General features: G+C 49.1%; 1 protein-coding gene across 2 annotated transcripts in view; it reads left to right on the plus strand.

Annotated features, from left to right (window-relative positions):
* The window catches only part of GRK5 (G protein-coupled receptor kinase 5), a 225,651-nt gene that overhangs the window by 141,066 nt on the left and 61,396 nt on the right, over nucleotides 1-23,189 (plus strand). For both annotated transcript variants that reach the window (XM_043924897.1, XM_043924896.1), the window contains exon 3: nucleotides 16,060-16,172. In XM_043924897.1, coding sequence (XP_043780832.1) covers nucleotides 16,060-16,172 — 113 coding nt within the window. The remainder of the gene's footprint in view (nucleotides 1-16,059; nucleotides 16,173-23,189) is intronic.

Raw genomic sequence — 23,189 nt, forward strand, 5'->3', positions numbered from 1 at the left:
CCCACAAAGGTCCTTAGAGTCAGAGCTATGGTTTTACCAGTAGTCATGTACGGATGTGAGAGTTAGACCATAAAGAAGAGTAAGCACTGAAGAACTGATGCCTTTGAACTGTGGTGCTGGAGAAGACTCTTGAGAATCCCTTGGACAGGAAGGAGATCAAACCAGTCAATCCTAAAGGAAATCAACCCTGAATATTCATTGGAAGGACCGTTGCTGAAACCAAAGCTCCATTACTTTGGCCACCTGATGCAAAGAGCCAACTCACTGGAAAAGACCCTGATGCTGGGTAAGATTGAGGGCAAAAGGAGAAGGGGGTGACAGAGGATGAGGTGGTTAGATGGCATCACTGACTCAATGGACATGAATTTGAGCAAATTCCAGGAGATACTGGAGGACAGAGGAGCCTGGTGTGCTGCAGTCCCTGTGGTCGCAAAGAGTCAGACATGACTTAGAGACGGAACACAACAATCTCAGGAAGGAGGATGAATGGGCAGATATTAGAGAAAGACAGATTTGGTCTCCACATAAGAATGACCCTTAACATGGTGCTGGTAAAGAGTACCAGGCATTTTGTAGGTGAAGTGCTTCCTGTCCCCAGAAGTGCACAAGCTGATGCTGGCTAAGCCCCTGATGGGGATCACATGGAGAGGATGTGGGGTGTCTTTGGACCCTGAGACATCAGGACTTTGGAGAGACCACCAGTTGCCTCTACCTTCCCAGGCATTTGCTTCTCAAGCCACTTTCAGCTGGCACAGCTAGTGCGCATCGTTGGGCCTTGGCCACGGGCCCAGGAAGAAGCAGGGCCGCCTCTGCATGGAGGCTGCTGTTTGCCTTGGCTCCTGCCTGCCCAGCCGCTTCCTGGCCCTGCCCCCCTGTGGCTTTTGCTTCATTAGCTCATCGCTCTAGGTAAAGCCAGGCCCTGGGGCCCTGGATGGCACAGTGGGCACAGCCTCTGAGGCGTCAGAGCCCCCATGCCTCCCTGCTGTCCTCCTGGGCAGGCTAGTGTAGCCCACAGTCAGGGTGAGTCAGGATGGTCATTCAGGTTCAAATAGGAAAAGCTCTCAGGATAGACTGAGGCACAGGGGTGGGGGGTGTCATAGCTTTGGGACCCTGCAGCAAACTGGCAGGGCTGAGATGGTAGCTGGGGACCCTGGTCCCCGGAGCATCACTGTTCCCTGGCCTTCGGGAAATGCTGCCATTTAACTCCTGGCCGCTCTGGCCACAGTGCAAGGGCAGCAGCCAGGTGGGCTTAAAGTCCTCAACAGCTGTGAACTCTGCTTGGGACTCTGATGCAGGAAAAAGTCCTCTTTGATATCTGCATCATCACCCCAGCCCTACCCCCACCCCCACCCCCGCACCTCCTTGTGGATCACCAAGCTGGGAGGCGGGGACATTTATGCTCTTCTAGTTCATCAGCTTCATTTTGTAAAAGGGGAAACTGAGGTCCAGAGAGCAGACTGACGGATCTGGAAGCATACAGGCATCAGAGAAGCCAGAGGCAGAGTCCAGTCCCCTGGCCCCCGCCCTATGGGTCCGGCTGAGCTCTCTGGAAGGCATTTGGGCCCGCCTCGCTCCTGGGGGTGCCAAGGGCCCACTACAGCTGTGGCAGATGGCCTGGCCCAGCCGGGGCACTCAGAGCCCTGCACACCTCACGGTTCTTCTGTTAACCTTAGATGGAAGCCCTGCTAGGAGCAGCTCTTCATCGTCTAGTCTTTTCAGGAAGACCTGCATTTCTGGCAGATTAACCACTCATGGTGGGAGGGGGTCAAGGGAGTGCGGGCCCAGGATTTCTACTCCCCAGCTTGGAGGAGGCTTATGGCCTCCACTTCACATTGTTTGTTCATCTGTTTCGCTTTACAGTCATTTGTTTTACGTATACACCTGTGCTCTTGCTTGGCCAGGCACTGTTCCAGCTGCTGGGGAATGAAATGATGAACTAGTCCTTGGAAACTCCTGGGGAGCTTTAAAAACTACTGACGCCATCTCCAGAGATTTGATCCAGTTGACCTGGGTGTGGCCTGCGTACTTCAGTTTCTAAAGTTGCCTGTATCCACATGGAAATTTCTTTTCCAGGAGGAGGAAAGCTTGTAGAAGGGATGTGGCTCTAAGAGGATGCTTGTGAGCAGAGCATGAGTGAAGGCAGGCCCCGGTCAGCGGGCACAGAGCAGCATTCACCCTCCGCCGGGCTTTCCCAGGCGCCGCACCCCAGCGGGCATGGCCTGGCTCCCGGGAGGCTCTGCTGCTGGCCTGGCAGGGTCCTGAGCACCCACGTGGAGCCCAGACCCTGCATCCCAAGGTGGCCGTCTGGGAGTCACATCTCCTTTGCTTGCCAGGGATTTCCTAATCTCAGATCTCACAGCCGTGTTTTTAGAAGACTTGTTTTGTCCTCGTTTGTAAATATTTAAAATCTAGAGAAATAGAGACAGCCACAGGTCACACACGTCAGTTGTCTCCTGTCTGCGGGGTGTTTTCAGGAGCCTCCATTGCTGATGAACCAAATGCCCTTTCTGCTGATGCCTGGTGGTTGGCATGCTTTTCCCTTGAGGCAGTCTTATAGACACAGAGTAGGGGGCTTTCAGCCTGGGAGAGGGCACAGGGCCCAGTGTTTCAGGTGACTGATTTAGAGACGGCCAGGTTTTCCCTGGTAGCTCAGATGTTAAAGAATCCCTGTGTGTGCTTAGTCGCTCAGTCATGTCCAACTCTTTGTGACCCCATGAACTGTAGCCCGCCAGGCTTCTCTGTCCATGGGGATTCTCCAGGCAAGAATACTGGAATGGGTTGCCATGCCTTCCTCCAGGAGATCTTCCCAACCCGGGCATCGAACCCAGGTCTCCCACACTACAGGCAGATTCTTTACTGTCTGAGCCACCAGATGGTAAAGAATCTGCCTGCAGTGCAGGAGACCCGGGTTTGATCTCTGGGTCAGGAAGATCCCCTGGAGAAGGGAAAGGCTACTCAATCCAGTATTCTTGCCTAGAGAATTCCATGGATAGAGGAGCCTGGCTGGCTACAGTCCATGGCGTTGCAAGAGCTGGACACAACTGAACAACTAACACTTTCAGTTTTTCAGGAAGAAAGCCAAGCGTGGACCCCAGGTCCCAAGTCTGTCCCCAGCTCTTCCCCGATGCCGGGCATCCCAATCACAGTCACACCATGTCTGTGCCTCCCTGGCCATTCCCCAGGCCCACCTCCGCCACTCTACTGCTCCACTTACCCACCCAATTCTTCCTCTCATTCTCATTGCAAGGAAGTATCTAAACTCTCTGCTTTTCTTGGCTGCGAGGATAAGGGAGAGGTCACTGCGTGACTCTAGGGCCCCATCATTACCCAGAGGGCCCCGCAGTGACAATGTCGGCTTGGCGTCCTGTTCAGCTCAGCCCTCAGCCCTTTCCCAGGCTCTAGGTTCCTCCTGGGCTTTGACTGCAGCCAGTGGATTCAGAGCAGAGGTGGGGCTGGCTGGGCTGCCGCACCGGGGCCCCCCAAAAACACACTTCAACCCCCCCACTCCTCTTTCACAAATCCTCAGACCAGACCCTCCTTTCCTCCCCCTTACCCCACCCCATATTCCCTCCCTTCCCCCACCTGGCAGCCCAGACCCCAAATACCCCACTCAATGGTGGGGTTTCATGTGTGACTTTTCCGGGTGTCGCTAACCTTTAGAAGACTCAGGCTTAATAGTTTTGGTCCTCCAGAGACATGTGCCAAGTACAAGACATTCAGTAGAACTCGAAACCAAAACGAGGGCGACGGAAAGCGCAGGAAGACGGGGCTGGGTTTGGGTGTGTTTGTGTAATGTGCCATATGTCATTTTTTATTCACATAAAAACATCTTTCTTGAAGCAATAGGAACCCACTCGGCTGTTGCTAACCAAATACCAAATGTTTCCTTTTTCCTCTCCTGCTTCTTCCAAGAGGCGGGCTGTGAAGAACTGCCGTTATCCGTGATGCTATCTTGCCTTTCAAACGTCAGACAGCCTTTTCCTCAGAGCAGACGCCCGATTGTTTTTCCCAGCGTTGGCAGGAATTTTTGAAAGAAAGCTGTTTATCATCTTAGACCTGGAGGGAGGGGCTCGAGGCCTCAGTCTGATCCAGGCTCCTCCAGTCTCTTTTCCTCAATTGCCTTGGGACCTACTGGGACCCTTGCCCCCAGCGAGAAAAAAAGAAACAGAACAATAAAACCTGGTATTTCAGTAAAATGATGTTTAATAAAATAAAAGGAAGCAAAAGGAAAGGAACGGAACCCCCAGTTGATAGAGAGATGGCTCCAGGAATCACTTTTGGATGCCCACCCCCGCCCCCCACTCCCCTCCTTGTACAATAAACATGTGGTTTCATTTCCAAGGGCTCCGGTGTTAGCATTTCCATTTCCTCAGGAAGCTCTCTTGCTCTTACTTCTGAAATGGAACGTGCATTTTCTTTGGCCCAAGTTCAAGGAGTGCCTGGGGCGACAACGAACACAATCCCAAGCTGGTTTCGGGGTCGGCACCCCCTCCCACCCGAGCCGTAACTTCTCCTGGCTCCTCCTCCTCGGGGGACTGAGGCTACGTCGGGAGGGGGGTGGCAGCCTCCGTTGCTTGGGTCTGTAGCCACAGGGGAGCCATGCAGTCCCACAGCCGGAGTTCTGGCTTTCAGCTGGGAAAAATCTGGTGACCCTCCAAGCATCCACATACCACAGGCTCTTAATTAAGAAAGTATGTTCCCATCTCATGTCACTCGAAAAGAATGAAAACAGTGACAGCATTTGTTTATCTTCACTATCAATATCATTCCTATTTCTAAGTCCACTGGGGGTCATGAGTCTTGCACGAATTGACTGTGAGTTGTGAGATTTTAACCCCATCCATGTGCCGAGGGGACACGTGTGGCTTTTCTCTGAGAGAGAGGCTTGGAGGAGGGGGAGAAGGGCCGCAAAGCCCTGGCCCCTGCCTTTCCCGGGGCTCAGCAACGACAGCTTTCGTCAGGAGGAGTGGCTGGGTTTTGCCATCTCTGGTGCTAATGCAGAGTCAGCCCTCATTTCACTGGCTGCATCCCATTTCCTTTCTAAATCTTCCAAGTCTTGCAGAGGAGAGGTGATATCCGAATGGCTACCATTTGTGGTGGTGGTGTTGTTTAGTCGCTATCTCATATCCAACTCTTTTGTGACTCTACAGACTATAGGCCTCCAGGCTCCTCTGTCCATGGGATTTCCCAGGCAAGAATACTGGAGTGGGTTGTTGTTTCCTTTTCCAGGGGATCTTCCTGACCCAGGGATTGAACCCATGTCTCCTGCATTAGCATGCAGATTCTTTACCGCTGAGCCACCTGGGAAGGCCTACCGTTTGTGTAGCACCTGCCATATGCTGAGAATGGCCTGGATGCTCACGTGTGTTGTTGATCCTCTGACTGCTGTGTGATGCAAGAGGTGCTGGGCCTCAGGTTCAGGGACATGTCCAAGACTGGATAGCACGTTAGTCCATTTGGGCTGCTACAGCAGAATGCCCAGCCTGGGTGGATTATAAACAACAGGGTTTTGTTTGTTTATTGTGGGTTTTTGGCGGGGAGGCCATGAGGCTTGAAGGATCTTAATTCCCAGACCAGGGACTGAACCTGGGCCCTTGGCAGTAAAAGCATGGAATCCTAACCCCTGGATCACCAGGGAATTCCCATAAACAACGGAAGTTTATTTCTCATAGTTCTGGAGGCTGGAAGTCCAGGTGCCAGTTCATAAACGACCATCTTCTTGCTGTGTCCTCCCAGGGAAGACAGGGTGAGGGGGCTCTCTGGGGCCTCTTCTAAAAGGGCAAGAATCCCATTCATGAGGGCTCCACCCTCATGACCTAGTCACCTTCCAGGCCTCACCTCCTAATACCATCACACTGGGCATTAGGTTTCTACCTATGAATAGGGGGAAGGGACACATTCAGTCTCTAGAGAAGGAAATGGCTACCCACCCCAGTATTCTTGCCTGGAGAATTCCATGGACAAGAGGAGCCTGGCGGGCTACAGTCCATGGGGTCTCAAAGCTTTCGTGACTAAGTGAGTGAAGCACCACCACCACCACATTTAGTATAGCAGGTGTCCTGTGCAGTGGGCCTGAGGGCTGGGCACCGCCAATGGCTTATTGTGAGGACAGGCTGGGAGACACAAGGGGCTCTGAGCAAGCACCCACACATCCCAAAGCGGTGATGAGGAGGGGGCCCCTTGTCTTGGGCCATCTGTCGTGTGGCAAATCTGTGTGCACGTGTTGGTGTGCTTGCACATGTGTTCTCAGACAGTGACCTTCACCATCAAACAGATTTACCTGCTGAACCTCCCAGTTAACACTGTGCTGACTGGGGTCTCTCTGTGTCTCGCCTCTATCCCCAAGCAACCTGTTCCTTCCTGTCCATTTTCTTTTTCCTTTCTTTCTTCTTTTTTTTTTGGTGGAGGGTAGGGCTGTGCTGCCCGGCTTGTGGAAACTTAGTTCCCCAACCAGGGATTGAACCTGTCCCCCTTTCATTGGAAGTCTGGGGTTTTCACCACACTGGACTGACAGGGAAGAACCTATCCATTTTCTTTAAGCCATTCTCTCTCTCTTTTTTAAAATGGAAGCATAATGGATTTACAATATTGTGTTAGTTTCAAGTATACAACAAAGTGAATCAGTTATATATATATATTTTCAGATTATATTATATTCCATGGGCTTCCCTCGGAAATGAACAGAGACCATCCTGTTGTTTTTGAGACTGTACCCAAGTACTGCATTTTGGACTCTTTTGTTGATTGTGAGGGCTACTCCATTTCTTCTAAGGGATTCTTGCCCACAGTAGTAGATATAATGGTTATCCTAACTAAATTCACCCATGTCTGCCCATTTTAGTTCACTGATTCCCAAAATTTTGATGTTCACTCTTAATACTGTTTGACCACTTCCAATTTACCTTGATTCATGGACCTAACATTCCAGGTTCCTATGCAATATTGTTCTTTACAGCATCAGACTTTACTTTCACCACCAGACACATCTGAAACCGGGCATTGTTTCCACTTTGACTCAACCTCTTCATTCCTTCTGGAGCTGTTTCTTCATTCTTCTCTAGTAGCATATTGGGCACCTACTGACCTGGGGAGCTCATCTTTCAGTGTCCTATATTTTTGCCTTCTCATACTGTTCACGGCATTCTCAAGGCAAGAATACTGAAGTGGTTTGCCATTCCCTTCTCTAATGGACCATGTTTTGTCAGACCTCTCCACCATACCCATCTGTCTTGGAAGGTCCTATGTGGCGTAACTTATAGTTTCATTCAGTTAGACAAGGCTGTGATCCATGTGATCTGTTTGGTTAGTTTTCTGTGATTGTGGTTTTCATTCAACGGTTCTATGAAGAACTACAAGACCTTTTAGAACTAACACCAAAAAAAGATGTCCTTTTCATCGTAGGGTACTGGAATGCAAAAGTAGGAAGTCAAGAGATTCCTGGAGTAACAGGCAAATTTGGCCTTGGAGTACAATATGAAGCAGGGGAAAAGCTAGCAGGGTTTTGCCAAGAGAATGCACTGGTCATAGCAGACGCCTTCTTCCAACAACACAAGAGAGGACTCTACACATGGACATCACCAGATGGTCAATACTGAAATCAGATTGATTATATTCTTTGCAGCCGAAGATGGAGAAGCTCTATGCAGTCAGCAAAAACAAGACCAGGAGCTGACTGTGGCTCAGATCATGAACTCCTTATTGCCGAATTCAGACTTGAATTGAAGAAAGTAGGGAAAACCACTAGGCCATTCATGTATGACCTAAATCAAATCCCTTATGATTATACAGTGGAAGTGACAAATAGATTCAAGGGATTAGATCTGATAGAGTGCCTGAAGAACTGTGGATGGAGATTTATAACATTGTACGGGAGGCAGTGATCAAAACCATCTCCAACAAAAATGCAAAAAGGCAAAATTGTTGTCTGAGGAGGCCTTACAAATAGCTGAGAAAAGAAGAGAAGCTGAAGGCAAAGGAGAAAAGGAAAGATATACCTGTCTGAATGCAGAGTTCCAAAGAATAGCAAGGAGAGATAAGAAAGCCTTCCTAAGTGATCAATGCAAAAAAAAAAAAAAAATAGAGGAAAACAATGGAATGAAAAAGACTAGAGAGCTCTTCAAGAAAATTAGAGATACCAAGGGTGCAAAGATGGGCACAATAAAGGACAGAAACAGTATGGACCTAACAGAAGCAGAAGATATTAGGAAGAGGTGGCAAGAATACACAGAAGAACTATACAAAAAAGATCTTCATGGCCCAGATAACCACAATGGTATGATCACTCACCTAGAGCCAGACATCCTAGAGTGTGAAGTCAAGTGGGCCTTAGGAAGCATCACAAAGCTAGTAGAGGTGATGAAATTCCAGTTGAGCTATTTCAAATCCTAAAAGATGATTCTGTGAAAGTGCTGCATTCAATATGCCAGCAAATCTGGAAAACTCAGCAGTGGCCACGGGACTGGAAAAGATCAGTTTTCATTCCAATTCCAAAGAAAGGCAATGCCAAAGAATGTTCAAACTACCGCACAATAGCACTCGACTCACATGCTAGCAAAGTAATGCTCAAAATTCTCCAAGTGAGGCTTCAACAGTACATGAACTGAGAACCTCCAGATGTTCAAGCTGGATTTAGAAAAGGCAGAGAAATCAGAGATCAAATTGCCAACATCCATTGGATCATAGAAAAAGCAAGAGAATTCCAGAGAAACATCTAATTCTGCTTCACTGACTATGCTAAAACCTTTGTGTGGATCACAACAAACTGTGGAAAATTGTTGAAGAGATGGAAATACCAGACCACCTTACCTCCCTCCTGGGAAACCTGTATGCAGGTCAAGAAGCAATAGTTAGAACTGGACGTGGAACAATAGACTGTTTCAAAATTGGAAAAGGAGTACGTCAAGGCTGTACATTGTCACCCTGCTTATTTAACTTGTATGCAGAGTACATCATGCAAAATGCTGGGCTGGATGAATCACAAGCTGGAATCAAGATTGTGGGGAGAAATATCAGTAACTTCAGATATGCAGATGACACCATCCTTATGGCAGAAAGTGAAGAGCCTCTTGATGAAGGTAAAAGAAGAGAGTGAGAAAGCTGGCTTAAAACTCAACATTCAAAAAACTAAGATCATGGCATCCAGTCCCATCACTTCATGGCAAATAGATGGGGAGACAATGGAAACAGTGAGAGACTTTATTTTCTTGGGCTCCAGAATCACTGCAGATGGTGACTGCAACCATGAAATTAAAAGATGCTTGCTCCTTGGAAGAAAAGCTATGACAAACCTAGACAACATATTAAAAAGCAGAGCATTACTTTGCCGACAAAAGTCCATATAGCCAAAGCTATGGTTTATTCTTTAGTCATGTATGGATGTCAGAGTTGGACCATAAAGAAAGCTGAGCACTGAAGAACTGATGCTTTTGAACTGTGGTGTTGGAGAAGACTCTTGAGAATCCCTTGAACTGCAAGGATATCATGGAAAGTCAGGCCTAAAGGAACTCAATCTTGAATATTCATTGGAAGGACTGATGCTGACACTGAAGCTCCAATACTTTGGCCACCTGATGCAAAGAACTGACTCACTGGAAAAGACCCTGATGCTGGGAAAGATTGAAGGCAGGAGGAGAAGGGGACAACAGCGGATGAGATGGTTGGATGGCATCACCAACTCAATGAACATGAGTTTGAGCAAGCTCCAGGAGAGGGTGAAGGACGTGGAAGTCTGGTGTGCTGCAGTCCATGGGGTCACTAAGAGTCAGACACGACTGAGAGACTGAACCACAATAGCAAGAACAACAACAGGCTTCCCTGGTGGCTTAGTGGCACAGAATCTGCCTGCCAGTGCAGGAGACACAGGAAATGCAGCATCAATCCCAGGGTCAGGACTATCCCCTGGAGGAGGAAATGGCAACCCATGCCAGTATTCTAGCCTGGTAAATCCCATGGACAGAGGAGGCTGGTGGGCCATAGTCCGTGCGGTCACAACGTGTTGGATATGACTTAGCAACTAAACCACCACCACCACCACCGTGAATCCTACCCCCAAAATTTAGACATCTTTTGATCATACCTCCTGGGACTCAAGTTATTTAACCTCTTTAATGTCTGTATCTTGCCTCTGATGAATACTGTCGAAATAAACATGGAAATTCAAATTCCTCTTTGAAATACTGATTTTAATTCTTTTGGATAAATACCCAGCAGTGGAATTACTGGATCGTATTCATTTTTTGAGGAACCTCCATATACTTTAAGCCATTCTTGAAGGTTCCCTGCAGTGGTCGCAGACCTAGCCCTGCATTTTTGCCATAACACACTTGTCTTAGCCAAGCACTGTGGCTTCTCCTGGCGCCTCCTCCTAGCCTCTGGCCCTATTTCTCTGGCTTTGACCTTCTCCTTCCCCAGCACTCAGCTTCTCTCCTATGCTTGATAATTGGCATTGCCTTTGGCAACCCCGTCCCTCTCGTTCCCATGCTCCGGTGAGCCCTCCCATGGGCACCACCACTGAAACTCCCCCAAGTCAGGAGAGCTGTGTGTGCGCCCCTCAGCTGCGGCGTTTCCTGTAGCCCTGCCCTGCAGCTTTGCTCACAGTTGAGCAGTGACCAGCCCTACCAGTGATCTTGCTTCCGTCCTGCCTCAGCGGGGCAGGTAAGCAAACTGCTCAGACAAAGACAAAGCCTGGGGGAGGGGAGCCTCCTTTAAAGGTGCCCCAATAGTCCTCGGCATGCAGTGCCCAGAAGGGGCTCAGCCAATGTCTGTGAACTTGCTACGAGGACATTGGTTCTGTCTGAGGCCCCTTTGGCAGGAATTCGGCGTGCTGGGGCAGGACGGAGCGGCGCCCCTGTCTTCCCCGGCCAGTCGTGGGCATGCTTGGGAGGTGTCAAGCCCTTGAAGAAACAAATGACACATGTGGTTTTCTTAAAGCCAGTTCAGTTAGGCTTCTCACCAAAGCAGGATTGCAACCGCACCGGCTGCGCTCTCCCTGCCCAAAGGCCGGGGCTTGAACCACAGGTGGGAATGGCTCCCAAACCAGCGACCTCTTCTGTAAATGTCTCGGACTCACTGCTCCCTCCCCATTTTTGTCCACCTTGCCATGCACTGCACTTGAATCATTTGTGCTCTCTCGAATCACTGAGGCTCCAGTGGGACAAGGAATCCATTCCAGTCTCCTTGGCCTTGGGGTCCAGCCCTTTCCTGTCTGAACCCAGCCTGCCTTTCCAGCACATCCCCCACCCCCCAGCCCTCCCTGGTGCAGTCTGCCCCTTGACCCAGGGCACTATAAGTTCAGAGCTTAGAACGGGCTTTCTGGACCCCCTGTCCATTACCTTCCTCTAGATATGCTTCAGTTTTCTATGTCCGCCAGACCAACGCTACTGCAGCCAAGGTCGAACGTCACATAACAAAGACCACACCCCTAATCTTGGTCTTAGCTGATGGCCAGCTGTTAACCCCAAGCCTGCTCCTGGATCATTAACCCACCAGTGGGTGTGAAGTGTGTCTCCTCCCATCCACTCATCCACACCATCCACTCCCACCAGGTGTTCAGTTCAATAAGAGTGTATGAAAATTGAAGGAACCTTCTGGTATCATAAAGCAGGAAAACTTGGAAGAGAGTTTGTTGAATGAAGGAAGGACCCCAAAGAATAGGCTGGAATGATTAGATGATTGGTGAATACTTTGGGGTCAGGGAGCCCGATGCCCCTCATACCTTACGTAACAGCAGGCTCTTTCTGTCTTGGAGTGAAAGATCAATGAGCGATGTAGCCAAAGGCAGAATTTTCATGTTCAGAAGAGCTGGTGTGTATGTGTGTGTGCCTGCCTGTGTGCCCATCATCCCAGGGCCTCCCAGTCTGAGAGAGAGACTCAGAGGCCAGAGAGATCCCTGCCCTTCTGTGCTGGGAACTCTTCCCCACCAAACCCCTCTAGGACACCCTCGGGAGAAGGGCTATGGGCATTTCTACAACATGCCCAGCTTCCACAGAAACTGACCAGGAAGGATCTGCTCTGAAGATGTATTGATATCACAGAGCAACTTGTGCTTTAAACCGCAGTCTCCTCTGACTTTCCAGAAGTGACCTGCCCCTTGGGCTTGCTCTTGACACATCAAGAACTTTGATCCGCACCTCTTCCTGTCTCCTCGATCAATCCTCAGATTCCTATTCCTTGTTCTGTGGCCCCCTTCTCTGTCTCTAAAGGAACTGCAGACTTTGCCCTTCGATCTTAGTGGTGGTTGCACTTCCTTAGAGGACAGGTCCGTTTATCTTTATTTCAAGTTAAGGAAACATCCCAGTAGATGCTTGCTAATCCTCTTCTTTCTTCCTGGGCTCCTGGCACATGGCTTTCTTGCCAGGGATCCTCCGTACAGCTGGGAGAGGCACAGTCAGAACTAAGGTGCTGACAGCTTGTGTTGGAATCACGTGGTGTTTACTGTGCTGTGAGTTTACAGCATCCTTGTTTCCATACTGACAGCACACGCCATATGGAGAGAGAAAACCCTGTCAGATGAACCCTTGAGGAATCGCAGTGCGGTGCATGAAATCTCATAATTGCTTTCAGAGATGGGGAGGGCCCCTCGCTCGAATCGCATCAGCGATGGGGGTGCTCCCTGCCATAATTGAATAAAATGGAGTTTGACATGAGGTAATTTACTTTGTTGTGTGTTGGTGCCGGGGAAGCTCAGCTGATCAGGGAAGGATGAGAAAGTTTGTTTTCTCCCCTCGGGGGATCAGGCTGAGAGGGAGGCAGTGAGAAGGCAGGCTATGTCTGTAGGGTGTTGTGTTAACAGGTGCAGGCCCCAGACTGGTCACCCTCCTGTCGCTGATGATGACCTGACATTTTATTACTGTCACTTGGGATCTTGTCTGCTCACCCAAACACACTCCACCTTTCCAACGGAATCCAACATCCCTGAGATCTGGGATCGTGTCCCATTCCCCCCATCCCTTTATGCCCACCGATCCTGCCACACCCCGAGGTGGGTTAAATGTTTGTTGGAGTGGCTATTCCCAAACCATCTGTGCATGGAAAGGTAGGCTGAGTGAGGCAACAATTCAAGGCTAGTTTCAGCCCCCAAACCACTTGAGGAGGGGCCCAGGGGAGACTTGCAAGGTGTCTCATCTTTGTTCATCAACGTATCCACTCAAGAGAGAATGGGAAGGTCGTGAGTGCCTTCTGCACATGGTATACTGAGAACAGCTGAAGTGGAGGTGTCAGTCGTGTCCGACTCTGCAACCCCATGGACTGTAGCCCGCCAGGCTTCTCTGTCCATGTAATTCTGCAGGCAAGGATACTGGAATGGGTCACCATTTCCTTCTCCAGGGGATCTTCCCGACCCAGGGATGGAACCTAGGTCTCCCGCATTGCAGGCAGACTCTTTACTGTCTGAGCCTCCAGGGAAGACCCAAGAGCCAGTGGATTCCTTCACAAACAGTTTGTGCCCTCAGGCAGTTTACGCAGGAAAGGAGAAGTGGGCTATAAACTCTCCAGCCCTAGTCACTTGCTCTTTGGGTTTATGGTTGTTTAGTCGCTAAGCGGTGTCTGACTCTTTCGTGACCCCATGTACCATGTAGCCCTCCAGGCTCCTCTGTTCAGGCAAGAATACTGGAATGGGTTGTCATTTCCTTCTCCAAGGGATCTTCCTGACCCAGCAGACAAAAACACAACACCACTGGGTTAAGCGATAGGTGGATAAGGGTGCAGGTGGAGAGCAGGCCTCAGTCAGCTGCCTTTGGGGTCTCCTATGATATTTTGCAGTTCTAGGCTTCTCTTTCTTACTCTTTCTCCTATGTTGGCTTCACTCTCCATGGGCTCTCGCTGTCTGGTGGGAAAGACAGTTGTGTTGGCTCCTGACTGACTAGTCGTAAGACCTTGTCATCCCAGAGGGGTACGTGTTTCTTTTCTGGAAGTTCTAGCAAAATCCCTGGAAGGACTTCCAAGGCCCGCTGGGTCACGTGCCCTGAACCTATCAGTGTGGCCCTGAGACAGGACTCTGATTGGCTGGGACAGAGTCACATGCCCCTCCCTGAAGCTTGGGAGGAATTGTTCCCTTAGAACCATGGGCTGGAATTTTACAGACTCCGGGGAGGAGGTTCCACAAAGGGTGGGGAAGAGAACAGACCCTAAACTGCACTTCCATCATTATAACACATGGGGCATATTAACCAATTCCTATGTTTCGGGCTCTAGTCTGAGGCTTTTTTCTGCATTGTCTTATTTAATCCTCATGCTGGTCCTAGCTGCTGCTGCTAAGTCACTTCAGTCGTGTCCGACTCTGTGCGACCCCATAGATGGCAGCCCACCAGGCTCCCCCGTCCCTGGGATTCTCCAGGCAAGAGCACTAGAGTGGGTTGCCATTTCCTTTTCCAGCGCATGAAAGTGAAAAGTGAAAGTGAAGTCGCTCAGTCGTGTCCGACCATTAGTGACCTCATGGACTACAGCCTACCAGACTCCTCTGTCCATGGGATTTTCCAGGCAAGAGTACTGGAGTGGGGTGCCATTGCCTTCTCCACTGGTCCTAGCAGATAGGTGCAGTTATCGTTCCCAGTTTACAGGTGAGGAAACTGAGGGATAAAGTATCAGGTCATCTGCCCCAGGGCACACAGGCAGTGAATAGTGAGGCTGGGATTTGAACCTGGGCTTAGCTTCAGAGCCCTTGCTCACAGCCACCAATCTCCCTACAAGTAAGGGCTGTACCTCCTGTGGATAAACTCTTTGGGTATGAAAGTGAGTGGGGGTGATGATTTTCTTCCCATCTTACTGTGTTTCATATCACCAGGGAAACCCCCTCTAAAGGGATGATTGTCCTGGTTCCTCCTGTACACTCTACAAGGATTAGTCTTTCCTGTCTTCTGGATAGCTCTCCTAAGCAGGTCTCCCTCACCCTCTTCCTGGTTTCCCCACAAAGTCATCTGACTTTTCCTGGTGCAGCTGCAGAATCAAGGGGCTCATTTTCAGTGCTCTAGGGGATCCAAGGCAAGGTGTCTCAGCAAGACCTTGGAGCATCTTTCTGGCCAGAGAAAGCCTCTTGCAGAGTCGTTGCAGGAAGAGCCAGAAGGGGCCCTCCCATCTTCCCTCCAACGCGCATCTTCATGTTACAGAGGAAGACAAGAGCCCAGAGAGGGCAGATGTGTTGCTTGGAGTCACATAGCAAGTCACTGACTAGAACCCTGGTCTCCAGGCCTCTGGCTTTGATTCTTACTCTGTCTTTCTTCTTCACAATTCTCTTGGCTACTCAGTAGCTGAGGACTAGTCACTTCCTGCCTCTGTGCCTCTAGCTCCTTAGCTGGAAAATGCAGGGTTTTCATAATGTGAAGCACTTTAAGACTGGGCTTTGCTTCAATAGGGCAAATACGATTTTTTTTTTACTGTGTTCATTAGCATGTTTTGAATTATAAGTCATTTAAAAAGTTTTTCAAATTGTCCTAAACAATGCTCATAAATAAGCTTTTCAGATGTGGTTTGGGCTGCAGGTTGCAGGCATAGTGTGATCCAGATTCATGACTTCACCAGAGCACCCACTCATAATTTTCCCAGCTCTGACCTCCTCTCCATGTGAATGTCATCTTCACAGCAGCTTGGTACGCAGTATCAAGATCTCTGCAGCAGACCCTGGCCTCACACACTGTACCCCAGCACCAGAGGAAGAGAGAGCACCCTGGCTTAGCGTGCCCAGGCAACATCTGTGGTTCATGCGGATTTTAGTGGCTTGGTTTGCATGCTCGGCTCCCTTATCCAGTCACTGTAACCAAGGAATGTGACATGCTAATCAGCCAGCTAGGGACACAGTCATAGTGCCAGGAAGTGCTAGCATCTTCACACAGAATTCAGGGCATTGAACAGGGAGTGGACTGGAGAGTAGAGACAGGGTATTAACTCACCCCTTTTTCTACCCTGATCTTGTCCCTCTGAGTCTGCAGAGCCTGGAGATGAGTAAGGGGTCCTGAGAGTTTGCCAGTCACCTTGCTGCATCCATCTGGGATGAGGATCCAGACGCGGGTTGATGGCTCTGCCTGGCCCTGTCTGAGTCTCACCGCATTCTTCTTTTCTTTTCTCCAGACCGAGATTACTGCAGTTTATGTGACAAACAGCCAATCGGGAGGCTGCTTTTCCGGCAGTTCTGCGAAACCAGACCTGGGCTTGAGTCTTACATTCAGTTCCTGGACTCAGTGGTAAGTCCCTGCTCCTGAGTGGGGAGCTTTTGGTCCTCTGTGATCAGTGATGGTTTTCGTCCAAGGGAAAAAATAAAGACCTTGTGACTTAGATGGATGAAGCATAAACTTGTCGCTTAAGAAGCTGCCAGTGCACACTTTGAGAATGCAGGCTTGTCTCCAGGTCATCACCTGCTGTGTTTGTTTGTACACTTGTGTACCATCTGCTTCTTCACTAGAATGCAAGTTCCCTGGGGCCAGGACCCTGGGCTTGCAGTTCACTCCTGCCTAGCATTATACCTGGCCCATACAGCACTCAATATTTGTGGGAGGAACATGTGTTGGCCATTTCAGGATGATCTGTCAGCTGCTGGCTGCACTGTCTCCTGGCATACCCAGACATGACTGACACCATGGGGTCTTCCTTCAGATGTACTGGTCATCCATTTGTTCAACAAATGCTATAACAACTATTAAAAAGAATGCAGTAATGCCATTTGCAGCTACGGGGATGGACCTAGAGATTATCATGATAAGTGAAGAAAGTCAGAAAGACAAATACCATATAATATAACTTATATGTGGAATCTTAAAAAGATATGAATGAACTTATTTACAAAACAGAAATATACTCATGGACATAGAAAACAAACTTAATGATTATCAAAGGGGAAAGGGGGGGGAAGGGATAAGTTGGGAATTTGGGATTAACAAATACACACTACTGTATATAGTTTCTTCCCTGGTGGCTCAGTCGGTAAAGAATCCACCTGCAATGCAGGAGATGCGGGTTCGATCCTTGGGTTGGGAAGATCCCCTGGAGAAGGAAATGTCAACCCACTCCAGTATTCTTGCCTGAAAAATCCCATGGACAGAGGAGCCTGGCGGGCTACAGTCTATGGGGTCGCAAAAGGGTCAGACACAACTTAGCGACTAAACCATCAACAGCATCTTTCCCCAAGTCCCCTGGACTACCAGCCCTGACATGATCCCTGTTCCAGTGACCAGGAATAAACTAGGAATTTGGTATTATCAGATACATACTACTGTATATAAAACAGATAAACAACAAAGACCTACTATATAGCACATATAACCTATAATTGAAAAGAATCTGAAAAAGAATATGTATGTGTGTGTATATATATAACTGAATCATTTCTCTTCACTGAAACATTGTAAATCACCCATACTTCAATTAAAAAAAAAAACAAATGTTGATTGATCTGCATGAGTTTTTAGAACAGGACATAGGAACATGCAGGAGTTTCTTGGCACTTGCTCAGGAGGTTAGGACACCTCACCCTGGGCCTAGGGGGTCTATCCAAGGAAAGTGGACAAGGAGGGGGGAGATGAAAGATGAATCATGGTCAATCGTGAAAGGAATGGGGTCATCTGGGCCCCCCTTTCCAAGGCAGGGGGTGGAGGTGCTGTTGTTTTCTAGAGGCCCTAATGCCATCGTTGGCTGCAGTCATCCTGACCTCTGGCTTGGTTTGGGGGACAGCACGATGGGGCCCAAGTTTCTGTGTCTGCTTTAGGGTTTCAGTGTGGATCTCTAGACCCACTGGTCCAACTGTCCACTGAACATCTCACTGACAGTCACATGGGCCCCTCAAAGTCAACACCTAAAACTAGCTCGGCACCTTCCCCCAGGTCCCCCATACTACTAGCCCTGACACTTTCCCTATTCCAGTGACCAGCACCCCACGTGAAATCTTTGCATTGTCCTTGACCACTCCCTCTCATCGTTCTTTACCAACCAGATCAAGGACCATGTGCCTGGCCCCTTGACATCTCCTGGCTCAGCTCCCTCCTCTCCACAGCCTCTGTCTTGGTCTCCATGCCAGTGATTGCAATAGTTCCCAACCTCAACTAGGCAGTAGAAACACCTGGGGAGCCTTAAAAAAATAACCAATGCCTGAGCTGAAGCCCAGACTCATTAATTTGAATCTCTGGGGATGGGGCCAAGTATTTTCATAACTTTTTATTATGGAAAATTTCAAGCTATAAAAAGTAAAAGTCTACAGAATAGTATAATGAACCCCCATGCACCCTTCAGCCGCTTCAGCAGTTACAGACTCAAGGCCAATCTTGTTTCACCCACATCCTCCCCACACCCCACACCCTGTAGCGTTTTGCAGCTGATCTCATTTATGTCATTTCATCCATGAACATGTCAGTATGTGTCACTAAATGATGAGGGCTCTTTAGCCAAAAAAACCACAGTACCATTAGCACAGCTAAAAAGTAATAATTCTTTACTATCATCAAATATTCGTCAGTGTTCAAATTTCTAATTTTCTCATGCTTTTTGCAAATGCATCTCTTCACAGTTTATGACCACCTCCAAGGGCATCCTGTGGTCTGAGTGTTGTGTTCTCACCCCCGTGTGTCATTTAATAGGTTCCTCTGTATTTCTTGTAAGTGGCTCATTGACTTCAGAAATTTGGTCAGATTCAATTTCAGTCTGGCAGTGGTTGGGGGCTGACTTCATAAGAGGTTTCATGCTCTTCTGCTAGGGAGCTTATAATATCTGGTGTCTTTTTGAGATGGCAGTAGCCATCGATATTCAATATCCAAATCTATTGATTAATTAAGGGTTGTGACATGGCAACATTCTAAGTCTATCATTCCTTCTTCCTTTGCTCACTGAAAAATACTTCCTTTCAATTACGGTTTGGTTCAGTCAGTTCAGTTTAGTCACTCAGTCATGTCTGACTCTTTGCAACCCCATGGACTGCAGGACGCCAGGCTTCCCTGTCCATCACCAACTCCCAGAGCTTACTCAAACTCATGTCCATTAAGTCGGTGATGCCACCCAACCATCTCATCCTCTGTCGTCCCCTTCTCCTCCTGCCTTCAGTCTTTCCCAGCATCAGGGTCTTTTCCAACGAGTGGGTTCTTCGCATCAGGTGGCCAAAGTATTGGAGGTTCAGTGTCAGCATCAGTCCTTCCAATGAATATTCAGGGCTGATCTCCTTTAGGATGGACTGGTTCGATCTCCTTGCTGTCCAAGGGACTCTCAAAAGTCTTCTCCAACACCACAGTTCAAAAGCATCAATTCTTCAGTGCTCGGCTTTCGTTATAGTCCAACTCTCACATCCATACATGTCCACTGGAAAGACTATAGCCTTGACTAGATGGACCTTTGTTGGTAAAGTAATGTCTCTGCTTTTTAATATGCTGTCTAGGTTTATCATAGCTTTTCTTCCAAGGAGCAAGCGTCTTTTAATTTCATGGCTGCAGTCACCACCTGCAGTGATTTTGGAGTCCCAAAAATAAAGTCTCACTGTTTCCACTGTTTTCCCATCTGTTTGCTCTGAAACGATGGGACTGGGTGCCATGATCTCAGTTTTCTGAGTTGAGTTGAGTTTTAAGCCAATTTTTTCGCTCTCCTCTTTCACTTTCATCAAGAGGCTCTTTAGTTCTTCTTTGCTTTCTGCCTAAGGATGGTGTCATCTGCGTATCTGAGGTTATTATATTTCTCCTGGAAATCTTGATTCCAGCTTGTGATTCATCCAGCCTGACATTTTACATGATGTACTCTGCATATGTTAAATAAGCAGAGTGACAATATACAACCTTGACGTACTCCTTTCCCAGTTTGGAACCAGTCTGTTGTCCCATGTCCAGTTCTAACTGTTGCTTCTTGACCTGCATGCAGCTATCTCAGGAAGCAGGTCAGGTGGTCTGGTATTCCCCTCTCTATTGTTTGGTTACCTCATAGTAAAGTTCGTATAGGGAGTGCTTGATTCTTTTCTTGTATTTGTGTGTTTTCAAAGTACCTAATTGGTTCACTGGCATCCTCCAACAGTAGTAATCAGAGTTTTAATGTATGGACTTAAATGTGGGACATTTTGATGCAGTGGTGCTCCATGGTTTCATTGTTGGCTTGTGGGAGCTCCTCAGGTTGGCTTCTGAGCCCTTGAGAGGACCCCAGTGGCTGCTGGTAGCCCCCATGCTGTCTGATGTGATGCTTTGGGCTCATCTTGTATGTTTTTTGCCCTACACCTAGAGTTCATCATTTCTCCAAGGAGCCCTGGTTTCTTTTCCTGGGAAATGGTACTTGGAGTCTATAGTTTGGCACTTAGGGGTGCTTGTTATCTATCATTGTTTGAATGGGCCGTTGTTTGTAGCAGACATTTGTTGTTTTTGTTCAGTTGCCAGTTGCATCCAACTCTTTGTGACCCCCTGGACTACAGCAGACCAGGCTCCCCTGTCCTTCACTGTCTCTTGGAGTTTGCATAGAGTTCATGGGGTTCTCCTGGCAAGAATACTGGAGTGGTTTGCCATTCACTCCTCCAGTGGACCATGTTTTATCAGAGCTCTACATTGTGACCGTCCATTGTGAGTGGCCCTGCATGGCATGGCTCATAGCTTCATTGAGTTACCCAAGCCCCTTTGCCACAACACGGCAGTGATCCATGAAGGAGGTAGTGGGCAATGGTAATTTTCACATCTCCTAGGACAGTACTTGGGCTTCCCAGGTGGTGCTAGTGGTTGAGAACCCACTTGCCAAGCCAGGAGATGTAAGAGATGTGGATCCCTGGGTGGAGAAGATCCCCAGGAGGAGGGCGTGGCAACCCACTCCAGTATTCTTGCCTGGAGGCTCCCATGAACAGAGGAGCCTGGCGGGCTACAGTCCGTAGAGTTTCAAAGAGTCGAACACAGTGAAGCGACTTAGCACAGCACAGGACAGCACTCTGTAAACGTTCAGGGCTGGGAAACATTGACATCTAGGACAAATTACACATTTTGAGGCAGACTTAGACCTTCCACCGACAGGCCCCTATCTTTCATGCACAGCCTCCCCTGGGTCTTTCTTGAGACCTGCATTCTGCCCCCGACCTGCTTCTGGTGGCTTTGACTCGCCACGCTGGTTGAAGCCTCTCGGGCCTGCCTCCCTCCTCTCACTACCTGCAAGGCCTCCCGGGACCTCTGCCTGGTGAATGCCGGCTCGGCCCCTATGCCCTGCTCTCAGAAACCTCCCCTGTCCGCCCTCTCTCTTCCCGAGTGCCCTCTGCTCGAGGTGCTGCTTTGACACACATCTGAGCCTCATTAGTGGTCGGTGCTGGCAGAATGGTGCATCGTGAGGGAGCTGGCCCCGGAGACAGACCACGGTGCCATGCTGGCACCCCCTCAGCTGCCAGGGAGACTGCGGGCAAATGTCTGACCCCTCTGTGCCCCATGTTTTTATCTGTAAAAGGGGACATAGTTGTACCTGATGGTGGCAGATGTGTTAAGGAGGGACTGAATGTGTTTGTACTGCTCAGGGCAGTGTCTGGCATGTCACAGGTGCCATGTATGTAGCCAGGCATGCTTTGTCTGTCTGCCTCCTCCACTAACTGGATAGCTCATCATACCTGGATACTCATAGTGCCACACCTGGCAGGTAGTTGATGCTCAAGACCCACTGGGATCTGGTGTCCGTGTCTGGAGTAGAGGGAGCAAGGGCCAAAGGGTCTAGCGAAGGGACAATCGTGCAAGACCTTGTACCATTAGAGAATTTTGATTTTGATGTCAGCGGGCAGGGTGGGGCACTGGAGGGTTTTTGAGCAGAACAGTGTCATAGTCTGATTTAGGTTTTTACTTTATTTTTTAAATTTTTTTCCACACCACGCAGCTTGTGGACTCCTAGTTCCCTGGCCAGGGATTGAACCCAGGCCCTTGGAAGTGAGAGTGCAGAGTCCTAACCACTGGACTGCCAGAGAATTCCCGATTTTGGTTTTGAAAGTTTCCCTCTGGCTTCTGTGTTGGGAAGAGGCTATAGTGGGCCAGGGTCAGAGTGGGGAGCGCTGATGGGTGAGAGCTGGTGGTTGACATGCAGTAGGATTGGAGCATGTTCTGAACCAGAGTTAACAGTATTTTCTGATGCCCTGGGGGTGAGAGACAAGAGTTGGGGATGACTTCCAAATGTTGACCTGAACCAGTGGAAAGATGGAGTGACGGTAAGGCTGTGGAAGGCTTGTCTGGGGGAAGGTCAGGAGCTTCATTTCGGACACAGTTTCCAATGTCTACCAGACAGCCCAGCAGAGATGTGGGAGGGGTGGTGGGTGTTAGAATCTGGAGTTTGTGAAAAAGGCCTGGGCTGGAAATAGCAAACTGGGAGTACCAACCTATAGCTGGCACTTACAGCCATGGACTAGATGTGCTCACCAAGGAGATGAACGTGGATGGAGCAGCTGAGGACCAAAGAGTGAGCCTGGGACCAAGGCTCCTCCCCATTCGGAAAAGATGAGGCATCAGCAGCTTTGGGACCTGTCTGGAGAGTTGATGAGGCAGAGCAGGGCAAGGCTAAACCCAGGAGCCAGTGGAATTTTCCAGCCACGTGTCCTGTTAGACTCTTACAGTCAGCTTGAGAAGAAGACGGGGGAAGAAATCCAATGGATGCCTATTTTCATTCTGGTCGTGCAGATGTTCTGTGTTGCTGGGCCTGTACCAAGAGCTCTCTTTTGGAAAGGAAATGCAAGTCTGGCTCCCTATGTGGAAGCGACACATGCTCTTTACATTCACCTTAATGACACCGCCACTCACGAGAGGCTCCTCCATCCCCTCGAATTTGTGTCTGCATCTCTGCGAATTAGCAGAACCTTTCATCGCCCATCCTGACGTCAAACGACCAGCCTTTGGCACACCTCTTTTACGCATGAAGACTTTATTGAGTTTTCCAGGGCTGGCGCAACGCTCGTCTGAAATACCTTTTTTTTTCCTTCCATCCTGACTGGAACTCTGAGGAGGGAGGTGGTGTCATTGGGGGAGCACGCCCCTCGAGTGCTCCTGGCAGCCAGGGCCATCCACAGCATTCCCCACCTCTAGGCTGAATTTCTACCAAGTGGAGTTCAATGAAAAATAACCCATCCTTGTCGGCTCTGACATCGCCCCCCAGGAAAGACTGCTTGCCTGCACAGTCCTAACGTCTGAGATTCTCAGGTTGAGCAGAAGACATGGGCTGTTTACCATGGGGCCTGGGTGATCTGGGTCAATGGAACTGTTTGTGCGTCATTCATCAGACACAGGGATGATTTGGCCCTTAGTCTT

This window comes from Cervus elaphus, chromosome 15 (assembly GCF_910594005.1).
Source record: "Cervus elaphus chromosome 15, mCerEla1.1, whole genome shotgun sequence".
Classification (NCBI taxonomy): Eukaryota; Metazoa; Chordata; class Mammalia; order Artiodactyla; family Cervidae; genus Cervus; species Cervus elaphus.